The 21,501-nt window shown below is 42.4% G+C and overlaps 1 protein-coding gene across 3 annotated transcripts in view; it reads right to left on the bottom strand.

The window, feature by feature from the left end:
* The window catches only part of LOC126100987 (eukaryotic translation initiation factor 4H), a 92,690-nt gene that overhangs the window by 38,731 nt on the left and 32,458 nt on the right, over positions 1-21,501 (bottom strand). For 2 of the 3 annotated variants that reach the window (XM_049911653.1, XM_049911654.1), the window contains exon 6: positions 4,607-4,808. In XM_049911653.1, the coding sequence (XP_049767610.1) occupies positions 4,672-4,808 (137 nt within the window). In that variant the 3' untranslated portion in view covers positions 4,607-4,671. Of the gene's footprint in view, positions 1-2,917; positions 4,809-21,501 lie in introns of all 3 variants that reach the window. The other variant, XM_049911652.1, reaches the window with a different exon arrangement.

A 21,501-nucleotide genomic window follows, 5' to 3' on the forward strand; every position in this document is an offset into this window, starting at 1 on the left:
CTGTTGCTAGCAGTCTGGCCTCGGCATCCCGGAACAATGGTTGTGTGTGTGTGTGTGTGTGTGTGTGTGTGTGTGTGTGTGTGTGTGTGTGTGTGTGTGTGTGTGTTGTCTAATTCAGGAGGAGGCCTTTTGATCAAAATCTTGTGTGTCTAGCGGTATCTTTGTTGTGCATATCTGCGACTCAGGATTTCCACTATACGATGGAAAGCATTCTATCCTTTTCATGATACTGTCATTATTCCATCCTTGGTGTTTTAACTTCTCAATGATCAGTGGCATAGTTTGCAAGTTCCAACACACACACACACACACACACACACACACACACACAGTCTCTGGCTGCTGAGGCCAGAGTCAGGATAGTAGTCATGTTTGTATGGGTTTCATTTGTGTGACTGTGTATATGTTGTCTAGTCTCAGCAGCCAGAGACAGGTCATGTGTGTACAAGTTGCATTTGTGTGTATTTGTGTTTTTTGTCTATTTCTGTTGAAGGCCTTGTTGGTCAACTGTTCACTTCTCACAGTCTATATGCGACTCAGAATTTCCACTATATAGTGAATAGCAACTATCCTTATCATAATATTTCTCATTGACACTCAACAGCACTCTTACACCACAAAGCTTGGGTTGTGAGAATGGCACTATTGTACTTTTAAGTCAAGTATGTGGCTCCCTGGAACTGATTCTTGTCAGCTGATGGAAGGCAACCTTTGGTGGATGTTTAGAATTCTGAGGCACTAGCAGCCAAATTGAGGGAGCCCGAATGGAAACTTTCAGAGTACATGGATAGGAGCCAGGGAGGCGAGGCTTCCATTACTTCTGCTAATTACAGTGATGAGTGACTAAATGAATTCAAGCTTATTACTTTATTACATAACTTTACTGGCAACTATATGCTTCACTGTAATTCACATGTTGCTATGCATATAGGTTTTATCACTTCCAAGGTGTATACGCGGGCGAGAAAAAAAAAAAAAAAAAAAAAAAAAAAAAAAAAAAAAAAAAAAAAAAAAAAAAAACAGATTTCCTGGTTAAAAATGTACTTTTCCCAAGCGAAAATACACTTTTTCCATTATAAGTGACAGTATGGCAAAGGTTTTATACACCAGCACGGAACTTCACAGAATGAAAAAAACTAATCAAAAAAAGTTTTTTGGAATGATCTGTGATGTGCAACATCATTTACACTGCATATTTTTGAATTGGTGTTACGAAAATATAGATTCAATACAGAACGTTAGTTTCCGATATTAAAATGCAGTTTTTTAAGCCTAAGCCAATCACAGCTCATGTCACAGGATCTCACCAGCCAATGACAGCAAATATTCAGAGCATAGGACATGTAACATAATCAGACAATAGCAACATCACTGTTATGTAGTGTGACCATACAAACTGGAAAAGTTAATGGTTTAAATTTATGTACATAATGAATCTACAAGAAAAGTTAAGCTTTCACATACAATATTGGTCCTGAAGATTAATAAGTTACGGTACAAGAAAAGCTAAGCTTCCACATATAATAGTGGTCTTTTTTGTGTATGTTACGCTTTAAGATGCATCACACAAATGTGTCAGTAAAATTTTAAATAATGACATTAATGTCTGGTCTTCTGGCCTCGAAATTCTTCTAAGTAGTTAGTCCTCAATTTGTTCAGTTTTAAATGAGCGTCAAAGGCTTTGCGATTTAAGAAATTCACTGCATATTCGCACATGTAACATAATTCATATTGCATAAAAGGAAATTTACTTTGAAACTAATGATTTTTGAAGCACCATTCGCAACATTTTCCCGTGACCTGCTAGAAACAGCTTCATTTCAGCAGTTGCCAGAGAGCACCAGAAAACAGGCTTTACTGCACGTGGGCAGCTACGGTTATGTAGGAAGCCTATATGTTTGTACGTATGTAGTATTAAGAATCTTACATGATGTCAAAAGAAACAGGATACTCCACAAGCATCAGAATTTTGTAAAGCATACTAAATGCATAATTCGGCTTAAAGTACAAATTCCTATGTCCAGATTCACACTGAAGTACGCCCCAACCTGATATTAAGCTCTTCAGTGCGGTTTTCGGAATTCAAATTTTCTTGGAGTACCACTGCTGTATTATCTCATGTTTGGCACTCTATTATGGCATAATGCCAGGAGATGAAAATGTGCACTTTAAATTCAGCGAACAGTTGAAACTAGCCTATAGTGTGAAATGAAACACTTCGCTTATAATAAATTGAGTGCCTCTGGGGAAAAGATTAGTAAAAGACACATTTATTTAGCAAACTGACAAAAATAGCTTCATTGTTTTGCAAGGGGATTGACTGCCAAAAATGTGGAAATAAAATCAAATCAGAATAATTAATAATGTGTTAACCTTCCACAATTATATGAATGTATTTTACTTCACTTGACAGCTCCCAACCACAGAAATCCGTTTTGTTTTCATTTGATGTGAGAAGTGTAAATGAAGAGGAAATAGCAAAATCACTAAATGTAAACATGGCTTGCGTGGAGACTAACCCCCTCCCCACTACAACCCAGACTGCTAAGTGCATGTGCGAATTTGGCAGCTTGAGTGCACAAGAAAAATCTTTCAGGTAGCATCAGGCTGCTTGTTGCTACTGCTGATACAGCTAACAGCAACAATTCAAGTAGGCAGAAACAGGAGACGGTACTGCCCATACCCAACTCAACTGTGCATGTGTGTGAGCCTGCGGGCAATTGCTGAAATGAAATGAACTTGCAACAGTACTGACATCATGCTCGTCGGCAGCAGATTACTGTTATGAAGTATTCCATAGTCTTCGGCCTAAAGCCTCTGACACATTTTGCTCTTTATCAGTTCTTACCATTCAAAATTACAAACATTTAACTGAAGACTAAAACAATGAAAAATTGCCGCAATTCTAAAAAATTACCTGGTTTTCCCCAGTTTTCTCCTGGATGAAAAGATTTCCAGGTTTTTCCCAGTTGTCCTGGAGTGTATACACACTGACTTCTGATGCAATATCTCAGAACGGAAGCATGAACAACAAAAATTTTTGTCATCACTGTTGTGTAGGGAGCTAACTGTACTTCAAAAAGACTACATTCAGACTGCTGTGATACTCCACTTCTTGAAGACTACCTCATGTAATTGAATGCATTGTACATCATACAAATAATTTGTGAAGAGGCTTGGAAAAATGCGCTAGCACAACAATGTGGAGCTCATTGCAGAAGAGAACAAGGATAAATATGTGGATTCATGCTAACCGTGAAAAATTTGAAGGCAGAGAATCTGTTCAGTGAATGATTCTGTCCAATGATCAGCACAACACAGTTCTGTTTTGATATTGCACTGTAATTACATGCTAAAGTATCTTGCAAAGTCCCATAAAAAATCAACAATAGTTCTTTAAAATCATGGATTGGCTGGGGATGGGTATACACAGATTAAAAATAATACAGTTATATTGGGAACTACTCATTTAATGCCATAAAACTGACAATACAAAAATGACAATCACTTAACCAAGAGATACACTGAACCATTAAAATAAAATGTATCTTCCATAATTTCTGAAGTTCATACCATATGACTAACTCAGTCTGCAGCTGAGAAAGCAGAAAAGTCACTGGTAAAATTATCAGAAAGGTAAATAAACCACATAAAAACCATATGTTTTTGTGGGAGGTTAATTTACTGAAAGCAGTTCCAGAAAATGAAGACTTAAATACAGAAAATTCTGACATCAACCACACATGAAAACCTCATTCAGCATCATTGCAGCTCCACAAACATAACAGCAAGATAGTTCATTAAAGGGTTGTACTTAGCTTGCAATATAGGAGGCTTTTTGGAAGAAATACTCACAGCCCAATCATAATATTAAAAAATTATTTTTCATTATCAATATATCGTGGCACTGTTTAATTTTTTTTTTACAAGCAATATATTTTTCTTCATTCTGTAGTTTTAACACTGGTTATATACAAACATCTCGTAAAAATTTTAATGTAATGTTCTACATTAGAAGAGAACACGCAAATGTTCTAAAACTGCAATTTCAAACAAGAAACTATCTTCCAACCAGCTCCACAACGTAAATCACAGTTCTTTAGTGCACAGGCAGCAACTAATTTTAGTAAAACAAGACTCAGCTTCAATAAAGAGATGAAATGGCATGCTCTAATGTGCAGCAACAAATTAATTTTCAAATGCAATCCGACATGGAATTTATTAGCTACTTATTTACACTCAGTAAGAAATCACAAAATTCTCTTAAAAAATGGCAAAATTAAAATCATGTTACTCAGTGCTTCAAACAACAGGGTAGGGAGTAATTGTTACATTTCGCAAAATGTAGACCAACCAAGAGCAAAATCTGGGATACAACATTCAGATTTCAAATATAGTTATCTTACCATGTTTTTTTTTTACGAACAAAGCATTCAAATTTCAATATCTGCCTTAATTACCTTAGATGAAGTTAAATAAAGTCATCAAAAATTAAAAGACTGCACAGAAAGGAAACTATTAATTAGAATAAAAATGGCTTTCGAACACTACATCAGAATGGGAAGGGTCACTAAATCATAACAAAATGACTAAGTTGTAATCTCACCTGCTGCATACAGCTCAGCCATTTACATTTAGAGATGCATTTGACTTAATTTACATTAACTTTTATTACTTAAGAATTTTTTCTTCTCGTGGTTTTGCACCACCAAATATTTTTGATGCCTGACTAGTCTCTGCTAATTGATTGGGCGGATCTTTTACAGTTCTTGGCTTCAGCATTAACTTTGGTCGACGAGCAGCGTCTTCTGCAACAAGAAGTAAACAACAGTTATTATTTTAGACATCTCCAAATATGTTGTGCAGCTAACTACATTACTGCAGAACGGCAGAAAGATGTTAAATAATTAATGAACACACTCTCCAGAGAGGTAAACAACCTTCTGTGTTTAATAATTTTATTTGATGTCACATTTGCAACTGCAGACTTTTCAAACGATAAACAGGCTACCAACTGGCTAGTTTCACAACAAATTAAATGAACCAGTAGCTAAGTAGCTACCAACAGGGTCAAAACACATTAGAGATGTTTTAGACATCACTAAGTGTATTCTCTCTTTGCAGTGTTTAACATTGAACTGGCAGTAAGGTTATTAAATTTGGCAGTTCTTTATTACTTTTTAAAGGAAGAACTGGATATACTAAATGACTCACTGAAAGGCAGAACCACTAAACCATCAATAGGTACACAAATGAAAGGTAGATAGCTTTGCTAGCTTACGGAATGAACTTCCTTTTTCAATCTTGTAACCCCCCCCCATCTCTCTCTCTCTCTCTCTCTCTCTCTCTCTCTCTCTCTCTCTCTCTCTCTCTCTCTCTCTCTCTCCTCCCTACCCCCCTCTCCCTATTGGGTGGGGACAGTGAGTTATCTTAGGTTTAGGCCAGACAGGTGACAAGAGTACAGAATGTGCTGTAAGGATAGCTCCCACCTGCACAGCTCAAAAAAGCTGCTGGTGGTGGGGTAGATCCACATGGCATGGGTTGTGAAACAGCCACTGAAATCTCACATGTTGTGCTCTGCCGCATGTATGAAACTGGGTGGTCTACCTTGTTTTTTGCAACAGTTTGGGATTTTCCATTCATTCTGATTGACAGCTGGTTCATTGGTTGTCATACCAATGTAAAATGTTGTGCAAAGGTTGCAACAGAGCTGGTATATAACAGCAGCTTTACAGGTGGCCTAGCCTCTGCTGAGGTAGGATAAGTCTGTGACAGGACTGGAGTAGGTGGTGCTGGATAGGTGGATTGCACAGGTTTTGCATATTGGTCTTCCACAAGGCTATGACCCCTGTGGCAGAGGATTGGGTCTGGGAGTGGCATAGTGACCAATTAGGATGATGTGGAGGTTCGGTGGGTGGCGGACCACTTTGGGAGGGGATGGAAGTATCTTTGGTAGGATGTCCCTCATTTCAAAGCATCAAAAATGATAAATAATCAGAGCCCTGATGAAGCCCTGGTTCAGTTGTACCAGCACCAGGTGGTATTGGGTAACAATGGAGGCATTTCTTTGTGGTTAGTTCTTGGGATGGATGTAGGGATCAGTTTTGTACGGCGATCTGTTCGTGAATTAGATTTGGAGGGTATTGCCTGTCCTCAAAGCCCTTTGTGATGCTTTCAGCGTACTGATCAAGGGAGTTCTCATCACTGCAGATGCATCTACTACAGGTGGCCAGCTTGTAAGGGAATTTTTGGTGTGGAAGGGGTGGCAGCTCTCGAAGTGCAAGTACTGTTGGTGATTGATAAGTTTGATGTGGAACGAGATGTGGATGGACCCATCTGAGAGGAGTGGACATCTAGTAGGTGGCATGATGAGTGGAAGAAGATCAGGTGACATGGATGGGAGAGAAGGTGTTAGGTGGAGGGGGAATGAGGGTAAGGCGTCCTGGCCTTGGGTCCAGATCATAAAGATCTGAACTAGAGCAGGTGTTTAGTGTTTTGAGAAGCTAGGGATGTTTACACTAGGTGGCCCATGAAGAGGTTGGCATAGAGGGGTGCCATGTATACCTCCCCTTGAAAAGTGAAATAGTAATGGGTGTATGAGGAATGAATTGATGGATTTTGAATCTGAAGGGCATTGGGAGAGGTATTCAATTGTGGCAAGGCCATGGGCATGAGGGACATTGGTCTATGAAGAGATTGCACCAACAATGATGAGTAGGGAAGTGGAAAGTAAGGGTGTGGGGATGGCAGAGTTGGTGCAGGAAGTGGTTGGTATCTTTAATGTGGGAGGCTAGGTTTTGGATGATTGATTGCAGATGATGGTCAACAAGAACCGGGATTCTTTTGGGAGAGGAGGGGGCAAGGGGGGGGGGGCACTGTAACCAGCTACAATGGGGAGCCCAGGATTATTAGGTTAGTGGATTTTGGGGATCGTGCAGAAGCTGGATGTGCCTTGTCACAATTGATGCAACCTCCTTGTACACCAACATCCCTCATGCCAGTGGCCTTGCCGCGATTGAACACAACCTCTCCCAAAGTCCAGCAGATTACAAATCCACCACTTCACTGTTCTTACACTTAACTAACTACATTCTAACCCGTAACTACTACATCTTTGAAGGGAAGGTATACAAACAAATTCGTGGCACAACCACGGGCAATCACATGGCACCCTCCTATGCCAAACTCTACTTGGGTCACCTGGAGGAAACATTCCTAGCTTCCCAAAACCCAAACCCCTGGTCTGTTTCAGGTTTATTGATGATGTCTTTGTCATAGGACACCTTAGCCTCATTTCTCCACAACCTCAACACCTCTCCCATCCACTTCACCTGATCCTCCCCCACCCATCATACCAATTTCCTATATGTCCATCTCCTCCTCCTCCCCTCAGATGACTCCATCCACAACTCAGTTCACATTAAACTCGCCAATCACCAACAGTACCTGCACTTTAACAGCTGAAACCTCCTTCACACCTCAAATTCCCTACTGTACAACCTACCTGTGGTAGATGCATCTTCAGTGATGAGCACTCAGTACGCTGAAGGCCTCACAAAGGCCTTCGCAGACAGGCATTACCCTCCAAGCCTAATTCACAGACAGATCTCTCGTGCCATATCATCATACAAAAATGATTCTCACATCCATCCCAAGAACCAACCACCACTTCCTTTGTGTACACTTTAAGTCAACTACAAACCAACTATTTCATACTATCACTGATTATATCAAGTTAACGGAGTCCTTAGGGTCATGCAAAAGGTCCAGATGAAGGTGCGGCCGAGGTGTACACCACGGAGATGTACGTGAACGGACTGCTAGTAGACGTGGTAAAGGGAATGACTCCAGTTCGGAGAGAAGGGACCGCACATGAACCGCAATCGTTAGCCCTGATCTGGGTTGCTGATGCGGGAGATGGACTGCCGTGGTCAGGAAAAGGAGACGGTAATTCTGATGTTCAGGGGAACTACGAATGTGTGCTGCGTAACTAGTGAGTAGTTGTTCACGTCTGATCTGCAGTAGAGGGACACCAGCCTCCAGCAGTATGCTGGTCACCGGACTCATCCTAAAAGCTCCCGTCTCTAATGTAACCCCACAGTGGTGCACAGGGTCAAGTAAATGCAATGCTGAAGGTGCTGCCGAATCATAAACCACACTCCCATAGTCAATTCAGGATTGGACAAGGGCTTTGTCAGCGTACAGCGATCTGCACCCCAAATGGTGTTGCTCAAGCAATGGAGAGCACTTCTGCTTAAGCTGATGAAGATGAGGGAGCCAAGTCAATCGAGCGTCAAAAACCAGTCATGGGAACTGATATGTCTCCACTACAGTGGGTGGATCTTCATTAAGATAAAGTGTCGGTTCCAGATGAACGGTACGACGGCAACAGAAGTGCATGAGACACAACTTTGCGGCTGAAAACTGGAAGCCGTAGGCTAAAGCCCATGACTGCACCTTGTGGATGGCTCCCTGGAGGCGCCGCTCAGCAACAACAGTACTGGAGCAGCAGTACGAAATGCAGAAGGCGTCTGCATAGATAGACGGTGAGACACAGGGCCTGACAGCCGCTGCTAGACCGTTAATGGCCACTAAAAACAGAGAGACACTTAATACAGAGCCCTGCGGGACTCCATTCTCCTGGATATGTATGGAACTATGGGAGTCACAAACTTGGACATAGAAAAAACGGAGCGACAGGAAGTTTTGGATAAAAATTGGGAGTGGTCCCCAGAGACCCCACTCGTACAATGTGGCAAGGATATGACGTCGCTAAGTCGTGTTGTATGCTTTACATAAGTAAAAAAAGACAGCAATCAGGTGTTGCCGTCTGGAAAACGCTGTTCGGATGGCAGACTCTATGGACACAAGATTATCAGTGGTACAGCTACCCTAGCAGAAGCCACCCTGACGTGGAGCCAGCAAGCCACGTGACTCCAGGACCCAACCCAACCGTCGAGACCATACGTTCCAGCAACTTACAAAGAACGTCTGTGAGGCTGATGGGCCGATAGCTATCCACATCAAGCGAGTTTTTACCGGGTTTGAGCACCAGAATGATGGTGCTCTCCCACCATTGTGATGGAAAAACGCCATCGCACCAGATCCGGTTAAAGATGACGAGAAGACGCTGTTTGAGTGTGCGAAAGGCTGGGGGGTAGTTCTCCGACACAGAGGCTTGAGCAAAGTGCTTGGCAATTGCCTTTGTGTCAGTAGATAACTCGCCATTTATGGTAACACCAGGGACAGCTGTTGGGGCCTGGTACCCGAAAAGACATTTGATCTTTGCCCAGACTTAGGAAGGCGATGTGTGGCAACCAATGCTGGAGACATATCTTCTTCCGTTGTTTGATAAGGTACCAAACACAGGCACAGAGCCGTTTAAAAGCTATGAGGTGCTCAGGGAAGGGTGCCACTTATGCCACTGCAGAGCTCGCCGACGCTCCTTAATGGCTTCAGCAACTTCCGGCGACCAGCAAGGGACTGCCATACACCTCGGGCACCCTAAAGAGTGAGGATCGCATTTTCTGCCGCAGAAACAATTGTGCTAGCCACCTGCTCAACCATCACATCGACGTTACCGTGTGTGGGAGATTCAGCGGTGACAGCAGAGGTGAAAGTTCCCTGGTTCGTCTTGTTCAAAGCCCATCTGAGCAGGCGTCCTTGTGCCTAACGCTGGGGCAGTGACAGGAAGATGGGGAAGTGGTCACTACCACAAAGGTCGTCATGTGCTCTCCAGTGGATATATGGGAGAAGTCCTGGGCTGCAAATTGATAAATCAATGGCCAAGTAACTAACAATGAGCCACACTGAAATGTGTGGCAGCCCCAGTATATAAGAGGCAGAGGCCGAATTGCATCAGTAAAGTTTCGACATCTCTGCCTCAGCCAGTAAGCATGGTACCACCCCACAAGAGGTTATGGGCATTAAAAATCTCCCAGAAGTAGGAAAGGTTTAGGGAGTCCATCAATCAGTGCAGCTAATACATTCAGGGGTACTGCACCATCTGGAGGAAGATATACATTGCAGACAGTTATTTTCTGTGTCGTCCTTATTCTGACAGCCGCAGCTTCAAGAGGCGTTTGATGGGGCACATGTTCCCTACAGACCGAGTTTAGGACATAAACGCAAACTCCACCTGACACTCTATTATAGGCACTATGGTGCCTGTAATATCCCTTACAACCACAGAGGGCAGGGGTGCGCATTGCTGGGAACCAGGTTTCCTGGAGGGCAATGCAGATAGCAGGTGTAAAGCTTAACAGTTGCTGTAGCTCAACCAGGCGGTGGAAAAAACTGCCGCAATTCTACTGGAGGATGACATCGTGAGACTGGGAAGGCATGGAGCATTCAATGAGGCAGTTTACGCCTCAGTCACCTGCTGCCACCGATTTATTGCCTGAGCAGTCTCTATCCATTATGTCTGAGGGTCTGGCGGGACCTAGATCCTCAGCAGACTCCAAAATCTCCACCCCACCCTCAGCCGCAGAGCTTGTAGGTAGCGGTGGTGTGGGTGTCGCCGCAATTTCCTTGGTCTTAAGGGTTTTCTTTTTGGATTTCTCTCGCTGCTCCTTGGGTTTCCCTGGCTGGGAGGACTTCACTGGCTCAGTCCCCAGGACTGAGGATGAGCGTGAAGCCGTACGACCAGCTGCTTTTGGGCTCTTCAGCCACTCGCGGGTGTCGTCTTTCCCACTAGAAGAAACCTGGGCAGGGAGTGACACAAGGGAACCCTTCCTAGCGAGAGAAGTCGAAGAAGACTTACACTTCTCTGGCTTAGAAGTGGGGTACGCATGTCCTCGTTGGTTGGGGCGGGGAGGGGGGGGGGGGGGGGCAGCTGTAGTCTTCAGGCTCTGAGAGGTGACCTGGGTTGGTGGAGCTGATTGTGCCAGAACTGTTTTCCGGTGGCGTAAGACTATGTCATACGCACAGGATGCAGGCATTCAAATTTTCTTTTAGCCTCAGTGTTGGTCAGTCTGTCCAGGGTCTTGTACTCAATGATTTTCCTTTCTTTCTGGAGAATCCTGCAGTCAGGCAAGCAAGACGAATGGTGCTCTCCACAGCTGACACAGATGTGAGGCGGGGCACATGGAGTATTGGGGATGTGATGGGCATCCGCAATCTTGGCACGTGAAGCAGGAAGTACAGCGGGAAGACATATGGCCTAACTTCCAGCACTTGAAGCCCCACATCGGGGGAGGAATAAAGGGCTTTAAATCACACTGGTAGCCCATCACCTTGACCTTCTAGGGCAATGTATCACCCTCAAAGGCCAAGATGAAGGCACCGGTGGCAACCTGATTATCTGTTGTACCCCGATGGACACGCCAGACGAAATGTACACCTCACCACTCTAAATTGGCGCACAGCTCATCGTCGGACTGCAAAAGAAGGTCTCTGTGAAATACGATACCCTGGACCCTATTTAAGCTATTATGGGGCGTGATGGTTACAGAAATATCCCCAGCTTGTCCCAAGCGAGTAACTCCCGTGACTGGGCAGAGGATGCTTTTTTGATCAAGACTGACCCAGATCTCATTTTGGACAAGCCCTTCACCTCCCCGAACTTGTCCTCTAAATGCTCAACAAAAAACTGAGGCTTCATCGTCATGAAAGATTCCCCATCAGTTCTCTAACATACAAGTTACCGAGGTGAATAAGATCTGCTGCCGTCCTTAGTCTGACGTTCCTCCCATGGTGTGGCCAGGGAGGGGAACGATTTGGGGTCGTACTGTGCGTTGAATTGAACACGTGATCGCTTAGAGACTGCTGGTGTTTCACCACCAGCAAGAGATGATGGACTACACTTCATTGTGTGACATCCACCCTGATGCCACCCAATCGAACCAGTGGCCCTCCTCATGGGCACCACCCAGCCGCAGCAAAGGCCACCTGGCAGGATGGCCATTGCTGGGAGTCCCAATGCCCCAGGGGGATGGTTATCTACCCCTTGGCATACGTGGGGAGTTACGGCGCAGGCATCAGCAGAGCGATACCTGTGTGGTCAGCGGGCTACAACCAACATGGTACATGGCGGCCCCACAACAATGGACTGGCTACCATGCTGGATATCAGGTGCAAAGGAGTCCATGGTCATCGTCGATGCAGAAATCGGCATTGCGTAGTGCATGGTGGAAGACGCACCCAGGAAGGTGTCCTCGCCCAAGAAATGGAGAATCAGCAGGACTGCAATGCGACGACGAGAAAGTGGGCTAAGGATCTCACTGCACGATGGACACGATGCACCTTGTAAGGTGCCCTTCCCCAATTGGCTCGCTCTTTGGGAAAATTTTGAGGAATGGACGTCAAACCCTAGAGGGGACCATCACAAAGGCCGAAACGTGTAAAACTCCTTTTAATCGCCTCCTATGACAGGCAGGAATACCTTGGGCCTATTCTAACCCCCAGACCTGCAAGGGGGGGGGAGTCTATAGTAATGAGTGAAGGAAGAGTATTTAAAAGTGGCTTTACAAATGAACAGGATGATGAGCACAGTGGAAGGATCAGTACCCAAAATTATGAAATCATTGCAGTAAGTGGAGGAAAAACTCTGATCTGGTCGGTGTTTAGTGCTTTGGCTTATCAAATCCCAATGCTCTACTCACCACTATTCACACAAATGATGCAGAAAAACCAAGATATTCCACTATTTGTGTAAGACGAGTACCGAAAGTGCTTACTAACCAGTACAAAGAGCAAAGAATGTCAAGTGAACGAGCTAGTTTGGACTTCTATTGACAAGATGAAGATGATGATTTTTTTCCCCCAATTTGTTATGGGCAAGAAGACATGGCTACCTACACCAACACAGAATCAAAACAGTGACGACATCCAACTGCACCAACTTACCAAAAATTCAAGCAATTTCCTTACTTGATTCGAAAAATTAAGGCTATCATTTTCTGGGACGAAAAAGAGCTTTCTTTTGGTCAATTTCATGTAATGTGGGTCAACAATTACAGCAGATGTGTACCATGGAATGTTCATTAGACAGATATACTATTGAAATTCAATGGCATGGGTACCTGTATCTGGGACAGCAGTCCATGACAATGAAACACACACACACACACACACACACACACACACACACACACACACACACACACACACACACACACACAAAATTTACTGCACCAAGGATAAGGTCCACCATTTTCAATGGCAACTTTTTGACTACTCATCCTACAGGCCCACTTTGCACCCAGCTACTATTACCTCTTCTAGCATTTTAAACATAGTGGCCAATAGTTAGAAGACAACAAGTAAGTCATAATCATTCACTGATTAAATTTGCAGGCGGAGAAGTTCTATACAGAGGGTTTGAATAAGTTTGTCCAACATTATGGAAAGTGCAGTTACGTGCAACAGTGAAGTCAGTCTGTAAGAAACTAATAAAACCATCAATTAAAGCTTTTTTGTAATTTTTTTTTTAACAGCTGAAAAGTATTTACTTTTCAAATACACCTTGCATGTACCACAGCAAGACAGGCAACTGTGATGATTGACTCTAATCTAAAATTGTGCACAACAATACATAACTTTGAGTAAAATTCTTTAGTGTTAGGCCACATCATTAAAAAACATCAAAACAACTACACAAATGACATTTGGCCCTCTCATCAGGGCAAAGCTGGCCAAAATGTCTATTATTTGTTTAAATAGTTCTCTTTATCATATTAGGTTACTGAACATCCTATATCCTCCAAATTGACTAAATGCAACCTTGCTGTTTACTTTGAAATTGCATTGATTAGCGAGTGCTAACTGTGGCTGGATAGGAATAGTTCTAAGAAACTGGTCATAAAGTTTCTCAACTGAGAATGAATCGAGCCTTAAATCCAGATCAGATTAGCCACTAGTTGAATGCATAGTAACTTTCAGTGAAAATATTTGTTATCAGCAATTCAACAGCTACCGCATAAAGGCTCCTCCAGACATCCCAATGAGTCATTCCTTTTCAATTCAAGCAGGGGTTCCAGCTCATAATCTCAACTTTGGCTGAAGTTTAGGACACCAATGCTGCCATGTGTGGAACAATCATGTACAAAGTATTATGTTCCCCTGGGAATTAGTTCTGGAATTATAGCTTGCGAAAGATAGTGGTGTGACATGGAAAATGCAACGCACATTTGGCCAACTTCAGAAATTATTAACTTTGGAACTATTCCTCAGAGTCGGGTGAAATTTTTTACCACAAAGTAAGATCCATTTAGGGAACACGTGCAATTTATCAAAACACCAGCAACTTCTTTCTGAGGGAAAATAAAAAATGTGAGATGCCGTGCCAAATATAATTCACTAATATATAATAAATACTTTTTTTCCTAGAAAGGTAATGTGGGCTAAATGCGTGCGCACGCATGCACGCACGCACACACACCATGCCTACATCTTTCACACATAAATCACATGCACAGGACAGTACAACAAATGGAAACAACTATATTGTGTCAGCATAAAAGGGACCAATGATATTCCCTTGCTGTAGCTGTTGTTCTCTGTACACTGAGCATCAAATTGTACTGTCTTCCTGACACAGAAGTAGGACCTGTAACTGTCATCATAAAATTTTCAAAAGGAATCCAACAAATGTCTGTCAAATGTGTCAACTGAAATTATCTTGCTGGTCCTGCTGGTGTCATTAAGTTCACCTGCTTCGCAGCATTCTGCAACATATCTAATGTGCCATCACCATAAATAGCAACAAGCTACCTCATTGTGTGTTGCCACTTTGCTTCGGAATCCAGGGTCACACACACAGAAGACACATGTGCATGAACCTATAATTATAACCGGACAGTCTGTTCATCTGCACATTATCAGAGTCTCCCGGAGAAAAGTGATATTGCTCCTTGTGCCTGCAATAGTTTTAACATCTTCTAGTCTGCTTTTTAGCCATTATTCACACCTTTCAGAATGTAAAATGACTGTATACTGGAGATATTTTTCTGTACCCAGGTAAACAACTGAAGAGTTGTTAGAATGTGGCCTTTTGTATGATGCTACAGGCTAGCTTGTGATGCCATGTGTTTAATGGTAGCACCAATACCGCCACATTCATTTTTACCATTGCAAAAAAATACCATTCTGCATGAATTTGAAAATCACAGTAATGCATTCACAAATTTTTGAGATTTTACCGTTTTTATCCTGGCTAGATGCCCAATCACCAAAGTATTTTGCAGAGATGTATGTGAGGCAGCTTGTTTCTAAAATATGCGATGACAGTGTTGATGTCGGCATGAACTTCAATAGCATAATGAGTTAAGCAGTCACTAAAAACACACAAATTCATGACAGACACCACATGATTCATCTCTATAATAATCGAAAATGGTTGGAGATTTTGTTGGCTGTCACCCCAACAATATCCTTGAAAAAGCACCTTGCTCTATAAATGCATAATTTTCGGGAAAGTACAATATAATTATAATTTCATCTTGTTTGAAATGTTTACAAAACTGGGGATATGCAGATTGCACTGTTGCTGTAAAGCCATGTGCAGTCAGTTTGTCTTTCTTTCCACAATACAATTAAACAAACTCTTCCACTGTACTTTGCTTTGTTTCAAGAGTTGAGCAAGCCATGTTTGTCCATTATTTATAAGCGATAAGTTTGTCATTCAAAAGGAGGTCACGCTGCAATTTATTATTCAGGTGTTTGACAAGTTTTGCCTTGACAGACATTTTTCACACCTTTGCATCATGCACTGGGAGGAACTGATATCACACACTAGCAGTTTCATTGCATCTTTGTAATCCAGACCACAATCCTTTATAGCAGCAAACAACTTAGCATTTTGATGGGTCTCACGCACACACATATTGTGTGCGTCCCTTGCACTTACAGTCATAACCCATTTCAGCCAAGAATTAAAAAAAAAAAAGATAATACACCATAAACCCACTCTGGCATTGGAATACTTTTCCTTGTATACTACATACAGGGTGAAGCGAAATTCGCGCACTCTGCCCATGCACGCCGACTACTCACATGCCAGCAACAAAAAAATTTCTCACAAAATTTTGTCTGGTGAGTTGATCCGGCAGGACATTAAAGAGTGACAATCTGGCAAGACTGTAACCACATGTAAGGTAACTATACCTGGGTCACTGAAACATGTCACTTCAAGGTCACACCCCAAGCACCATAGAGTTGGTAGTATAACTAACAAACAAGTGAGGAACGGGAGGTGCCGCGTCTTCTGAACCAATAACAGCACTGAAAAAAGCCGGTCAACACTACCATGTTGCCAGCTTCCATGTAAACATTGTATGTTAGTGCGCGAACGCCTGCTGTTGTATTGCGTTTCTGCTACGACTACAGTTTCTGTTTGTTAAACAATGTCACCAAAATGATGATGTTCACCAAGCAACAATCTGTTGCACCATGGAGTGCCACTAAATAGTCAGGCTTTGGAATTACAACGGACGACGCATGAGTTTTACGAGCAAGAAAAAGAATTTGTTTCTGTTCATGAGCATGCATCGATTCCTGTCGATAAAGTTTTAGAGTGTACCTCGAAAACTCTAGGACTTGGTCAAAGAACAGTTATAAGAAAAGGTGTGCTACTTCAAACCTTACAGTGAAGTAAACAGTGTGGAAGAAAGCCCCTGTGGGCGAAAAAAAAGCAGCCTTGTCCTGTTACAGATATTGATTCTTTCCAATCGTATGCAATTCTTCGGCACATATACGGATACTATAAAAGGAAAGAATACCACACAATAGTGAAGTTGCTAATTTCTTTAAAAGAAAGCGAACTTTTCTCAGTGGGGAAAACGTCACTTAAGATAATATTAAAAATTATGGGCTTCTGTTTTAAAAAGTTAGATGGACAAAAACTTACTACAAAAAGCTCATGTCGTTGCAGCTCGTACCTGTAGGAAAGGACACACACTCAGTAATATGGTTAGATGAAACCTGGGTCACCGCTGGAGGATAAGTTGAGAAATGCTGGACAGATGATAGTCCGAACAGCAGCGGTCATCAGCCAACAGGAAGAGGATCCCGACTGTGGCCCATGCAGGATCTTCAAACGGCTTTGTGCCTGAAGGACTTCTAGTTTATCGATCGAAAAAAACTGGTGACTACCATGAGGATATGGACCACCCACAGATTCTACAGTGGTTTAAAAATTTGTTGCACCAGTTTAGTGTTCTGACAGTTTTTGTGATGGACAATGCACCGTACCATTCTGTGATTTTAGATAAAACTCCCACCTCTAGTGACCATAAAGAAACTATGGTGCAGCGGTTGCAGGCAAGAGACATTGCTGTGGACATAAGCATGACAAAGCTGCTGTTATACTCGTTTGTGAAACAAAATAAGCCTGTGATGCCTAAACACATTGTAGATGAAATTACAAGCGAACAGGGTCACTTGGTAATTCGGCTACCACCTTATCAAGTTGTCATTTTAATCCAATTGAATTGGTTTGCTGTGAAGTCAAAGTGTACATTAGAAGTAACAAGACTTTTACTAAAACAGAGGTGGAAGGACTGCTACGTGAAGGTCTTGCTACTGCAGACTCTACCTCATGGCGGAAAAGGTAGACAACATTGCTAAACTAATAAGAGAAGCACAGACTATAGATGGCATTATAAATGAAAACAAACAATTCATGATTTCTCTTAATAATGATGATGATGAAGACAATGGTTTTGGCGCCGATACCGATGACGGTGAAGGAGAACTGGATGGAATTGCACCATTGACATCGTACATTGGTGAGTGTAAATGTATACAGAATTCTTTTTCTCTCTGCAATTGGGTAGCCTATGCATGTTTTCCTTTATTTCCTTCTACGAGTGTGGATAGCATGTTATTTGGTGTGCTTAGATTACATTATTATATGACATTTTAAATGCAGCTATTACTGTAACAATTTGGTACAACTTTTCGTAGATACTGTCATTAACTTCGGGTGTTTTTATTTCCCGACTTAATATACTATCAAATGTGTAGTCTCCGTCGTCGTCCTCTCCATTGTTAGAAAAACGTACTTTGTTGCGCTTACGTATAAATGTTGATTGTAGCTTACATTTACAAAACGTACTTCAGAGTTGTGGTCTTGTGCGGTGGAAGCTATTGCAACCTCGCAATCGCAGTGTAGCCAACCACACGCGAGCTGTCAAGTGACATGTTTCACTGGCCTGGGTATACCTCTGACAGCACATTTTAGTTGTGCACTACAGTTGGTGCAGTGGATAGAGTTTGGGTTAGCATGCAGGATGCTGATGGTTCGATTCTGGGCCGAGGCATATGTTTTTTATTTGGTGAATGTAGCCCAGGTGGTATGGTATCTGGCATCTTAATCGTTAACAGTGATTGCAGCGGTTCCTCTAGAAAACATTTGCACTTGCATACTACAATCGTAGAAATGGAAGATTGGTCAGCTTTGAAACAAGCTCTTTCCACGTTGTGGGTATGAATTTATTCACACTACTTCATCTACTAGATGTGAAACCTGTTTTCTTTGTACCCTCCTCCAGTGGTCCCATGAATTAGTACCAACTATTATTCTTGACTCGTTCAGGTACATTACATTTTTTTAGGGCATTATGTTACCAGTACGACTGGCAATGTGCTTTGAGAATAATGTCCAAACTCTGTGACTATTTATATCTATTATCACCAGGGTTCCACTAATTATGCCTTTCAACAATGAGTGTGGTAACAGCAAGCTGCTTAGTACATTTCTCAATGCATCATCATCATCACCATCATCATCATCCTCCTCCTCCTCCTCCTCCTACCAATGGCTGGGGAAACATCGTATCTATTACCATTAGGGAAACAGTGTAATTCGAAACTGAACATTTCACAATTAGTGGTGTCTGGATGAATCATACTGAACAATATCTGTCAGAGGGGTAATGTCATTAGGTGGAACAACGCGCAGGTCAACAGCGTGTTTATACTGTATGCTAGTTGCTAGCGAAGTAACACCCCATGACAGATTGCAATGTACATGCGTAGAGGTATCGAATTTTCTCATTGTAAACCTATAAACCAGTGTGGCATACACAAACAATGAATACATGGATATGCTTCTGGTCCTTGGTGCATCTGATGAACGGGCTGGTGTTGCCACTCGTGAATATGCTGCTAGATATTCTCGTTGACACCATCCAGATAAAGTATTTCGTCATCTGGAGCTGGAGCTGCCCTTCAGGTGTCAGGTTCTCTCCTTCCACTATCATGTGACAGAGGTCATCCATGGTCTCACCATACTCCAGCTACTGAGGAAGCTATTCTGGAGGTCATTCACCAAAAACCTCAGTGAAGTACACGTAGCATAGCAAGGCGGCTGCGTGTCTCACAATGCGTGGTCATTAATGTGCTGCACCCCTATCATTATGGTTTCATGCAACACGTGCATCCTGCAGATCGCCATCAGTGGATGCAATTCTGTGAATGGTTCCAACAACAGGAAGCCAATGATGACTTTGTGAACACCGTAATATGGCCAGATGAAGCAGCATTCACTCGTGAGGGTTTCTTCAATTTGCACAATGCCCAGCATTGGTGTGAGGTTAACCTGCATGTCACCCATGGCTGTGGATATCAAGTTTGATTTGGTATCAACATCTGGGCCGGAATATTGGGCGATAGGTGTTTAGGCCCCCATATGTTGCCTGCATGAAGGTATCATGCATTCATCTCAAACTACCTGTCTGATGCACTGGAAGATGTTACACTACATGTTCGGCACAGGATATAGTTCCAACATGATGGTGCACCTCCACATTCTGGAATTAATGTGCGACAGTATTTGGACAGAACATTTCCAGGGAAATGGCTGACGTGGAGGCCCAGTCGTATGACCACCACGTTCACCTGACCTAAATCCCCTGGGTTTCTTCCTGTGGAGACACCTGAATGAGCACATGTACTCTACTCCGCCTACGAACGTGGAAGAATTGCTAGGGCATGTTTATGCTGTTCTTGTTACTGTGGACACAGCTTTGCTGCAAAGGGTCCAGAGCTTTACGATCCGGCGGGTTGCGCAATGTTTGGATTACAGGGAGGTGGCTTTGAGCATCTGTTGTTCTGAGGACAACGTATTATGTTGTGAAGGTCATGCGATCATTCATATGGACATTATTATTGTCACTGGTTGCTAATGTACCACATCTGAGCACTCATATTACATGTAGTATAAATGATAAGTAGATGTGTTACTGTATTGTGCTACCATCTTTAACATGTTGAAACTGATATTGATTTTGTAGTTATTCTGTCGTATGACAGGTTATTTGTTTCAACTGTATTTCTTATTTGTCTAACCACGTATTTTTTATGTTCAGCGGCACAAAATGTCGTAAATTTAGTATATATGTGACTTAAGAAACGGTGTATATTACAGCAGATGTTTCAATGAAATTAGCAAATAAAAAAATGCACCCCAACGCAGGCTCGAACCCTCGACCTCCTGCATGCTAACACAAAACTCTGTCCACTGAACCACTTGTGCAGCACAACTAATATATGCTGACAGAGATAGTTACCATACTTGTGGTTGCAGTGTTGCCAGATTGCCACTCTTAACATTCTTTTTCTGCCAGATGTACTCGGCAGACGAAATTTTGTGAGAGACATTTTCTTACCATTGGCCTGTGAGGCAAGTGTGCAAATTTCGCTTCAACCTGTATAGTTCAGAAATGTTACAAGCAAGTGTCTTTTTTGCACCTGCACATGTATGTTTCCCATTTTTAACATAACCTATTTTTTCTTGCCAGGCATTATTTTGCTGTAGTCATCATTTTTGTAAAACTCTGACACTAACATCTTTATTTCTGAACTCAATTGTTACCCAAAGCCCGTTGAAGTTCTGGAAGCACTCTTTGGCTTGCTTTAATTTTCCTGGCTTGCTTTACCATATATGGAAAAACACTAATTTCTTTTGCAGTTCACTCAATATACCAATTGGAAGGTTAGAAGGTACAAGGGTAAGAGTAGCCACTTTTTTCTTGCATGTGATACAACTCATTTTTCTTGCAAATGACGCACAATTCTGTCCAAATTGGAGCATTTCTGGCACGATTTCTGTTGCCTTGGAACAGATAGTTCTTCCTCTTATCATTAGCGTCTCTGCCATTGTGCATTTCATTTCCATATCAGTTTCTTGTAGTTTTCTTTCACTATAACTGGGTCTAAATTATTTCGCAACTCTGTCTCTTCACGGGAGACAAACCAAGGGCAGTCACTGAAGTATTTAATTGCACTGCTACTGTTGCTGAAGGCAGCTGTACTTTTCGTCACCATCCTGTATATTATCAGGATATTCTTCTCTTTTTAGTAAGGTGACACACTTGGGACATAACTTTTATCCAGGTTTCATGTTAAATCCTGTGCACTGATTCACTTTCAATACTAACTTTATACCAACTTCTCGAAGCCTACACCCCACTGTCTTCTTCTGGACCTGAAACGGGTCAAAACAACTTCTCTACAGGAAAGAACACTTATCCAGAACCATTTCCATAGGTTGATCAACAC

Source organism: Schistocerca cancellata, chromosome 9, assembly GCF_023864275.1.
Source record: "Schistocerca cancellata isolate TAMUIC-IGC-003103 chromosome 9, iqSchCanc2.1, whole genome shotgun sequence".
NCBI classification, from domain to species: Eukaryota; Metazoa; Arthropoda; class Insecta; order Orthoptera; family Acrididae; genus Schistocerca; species Schistocerca cancellata.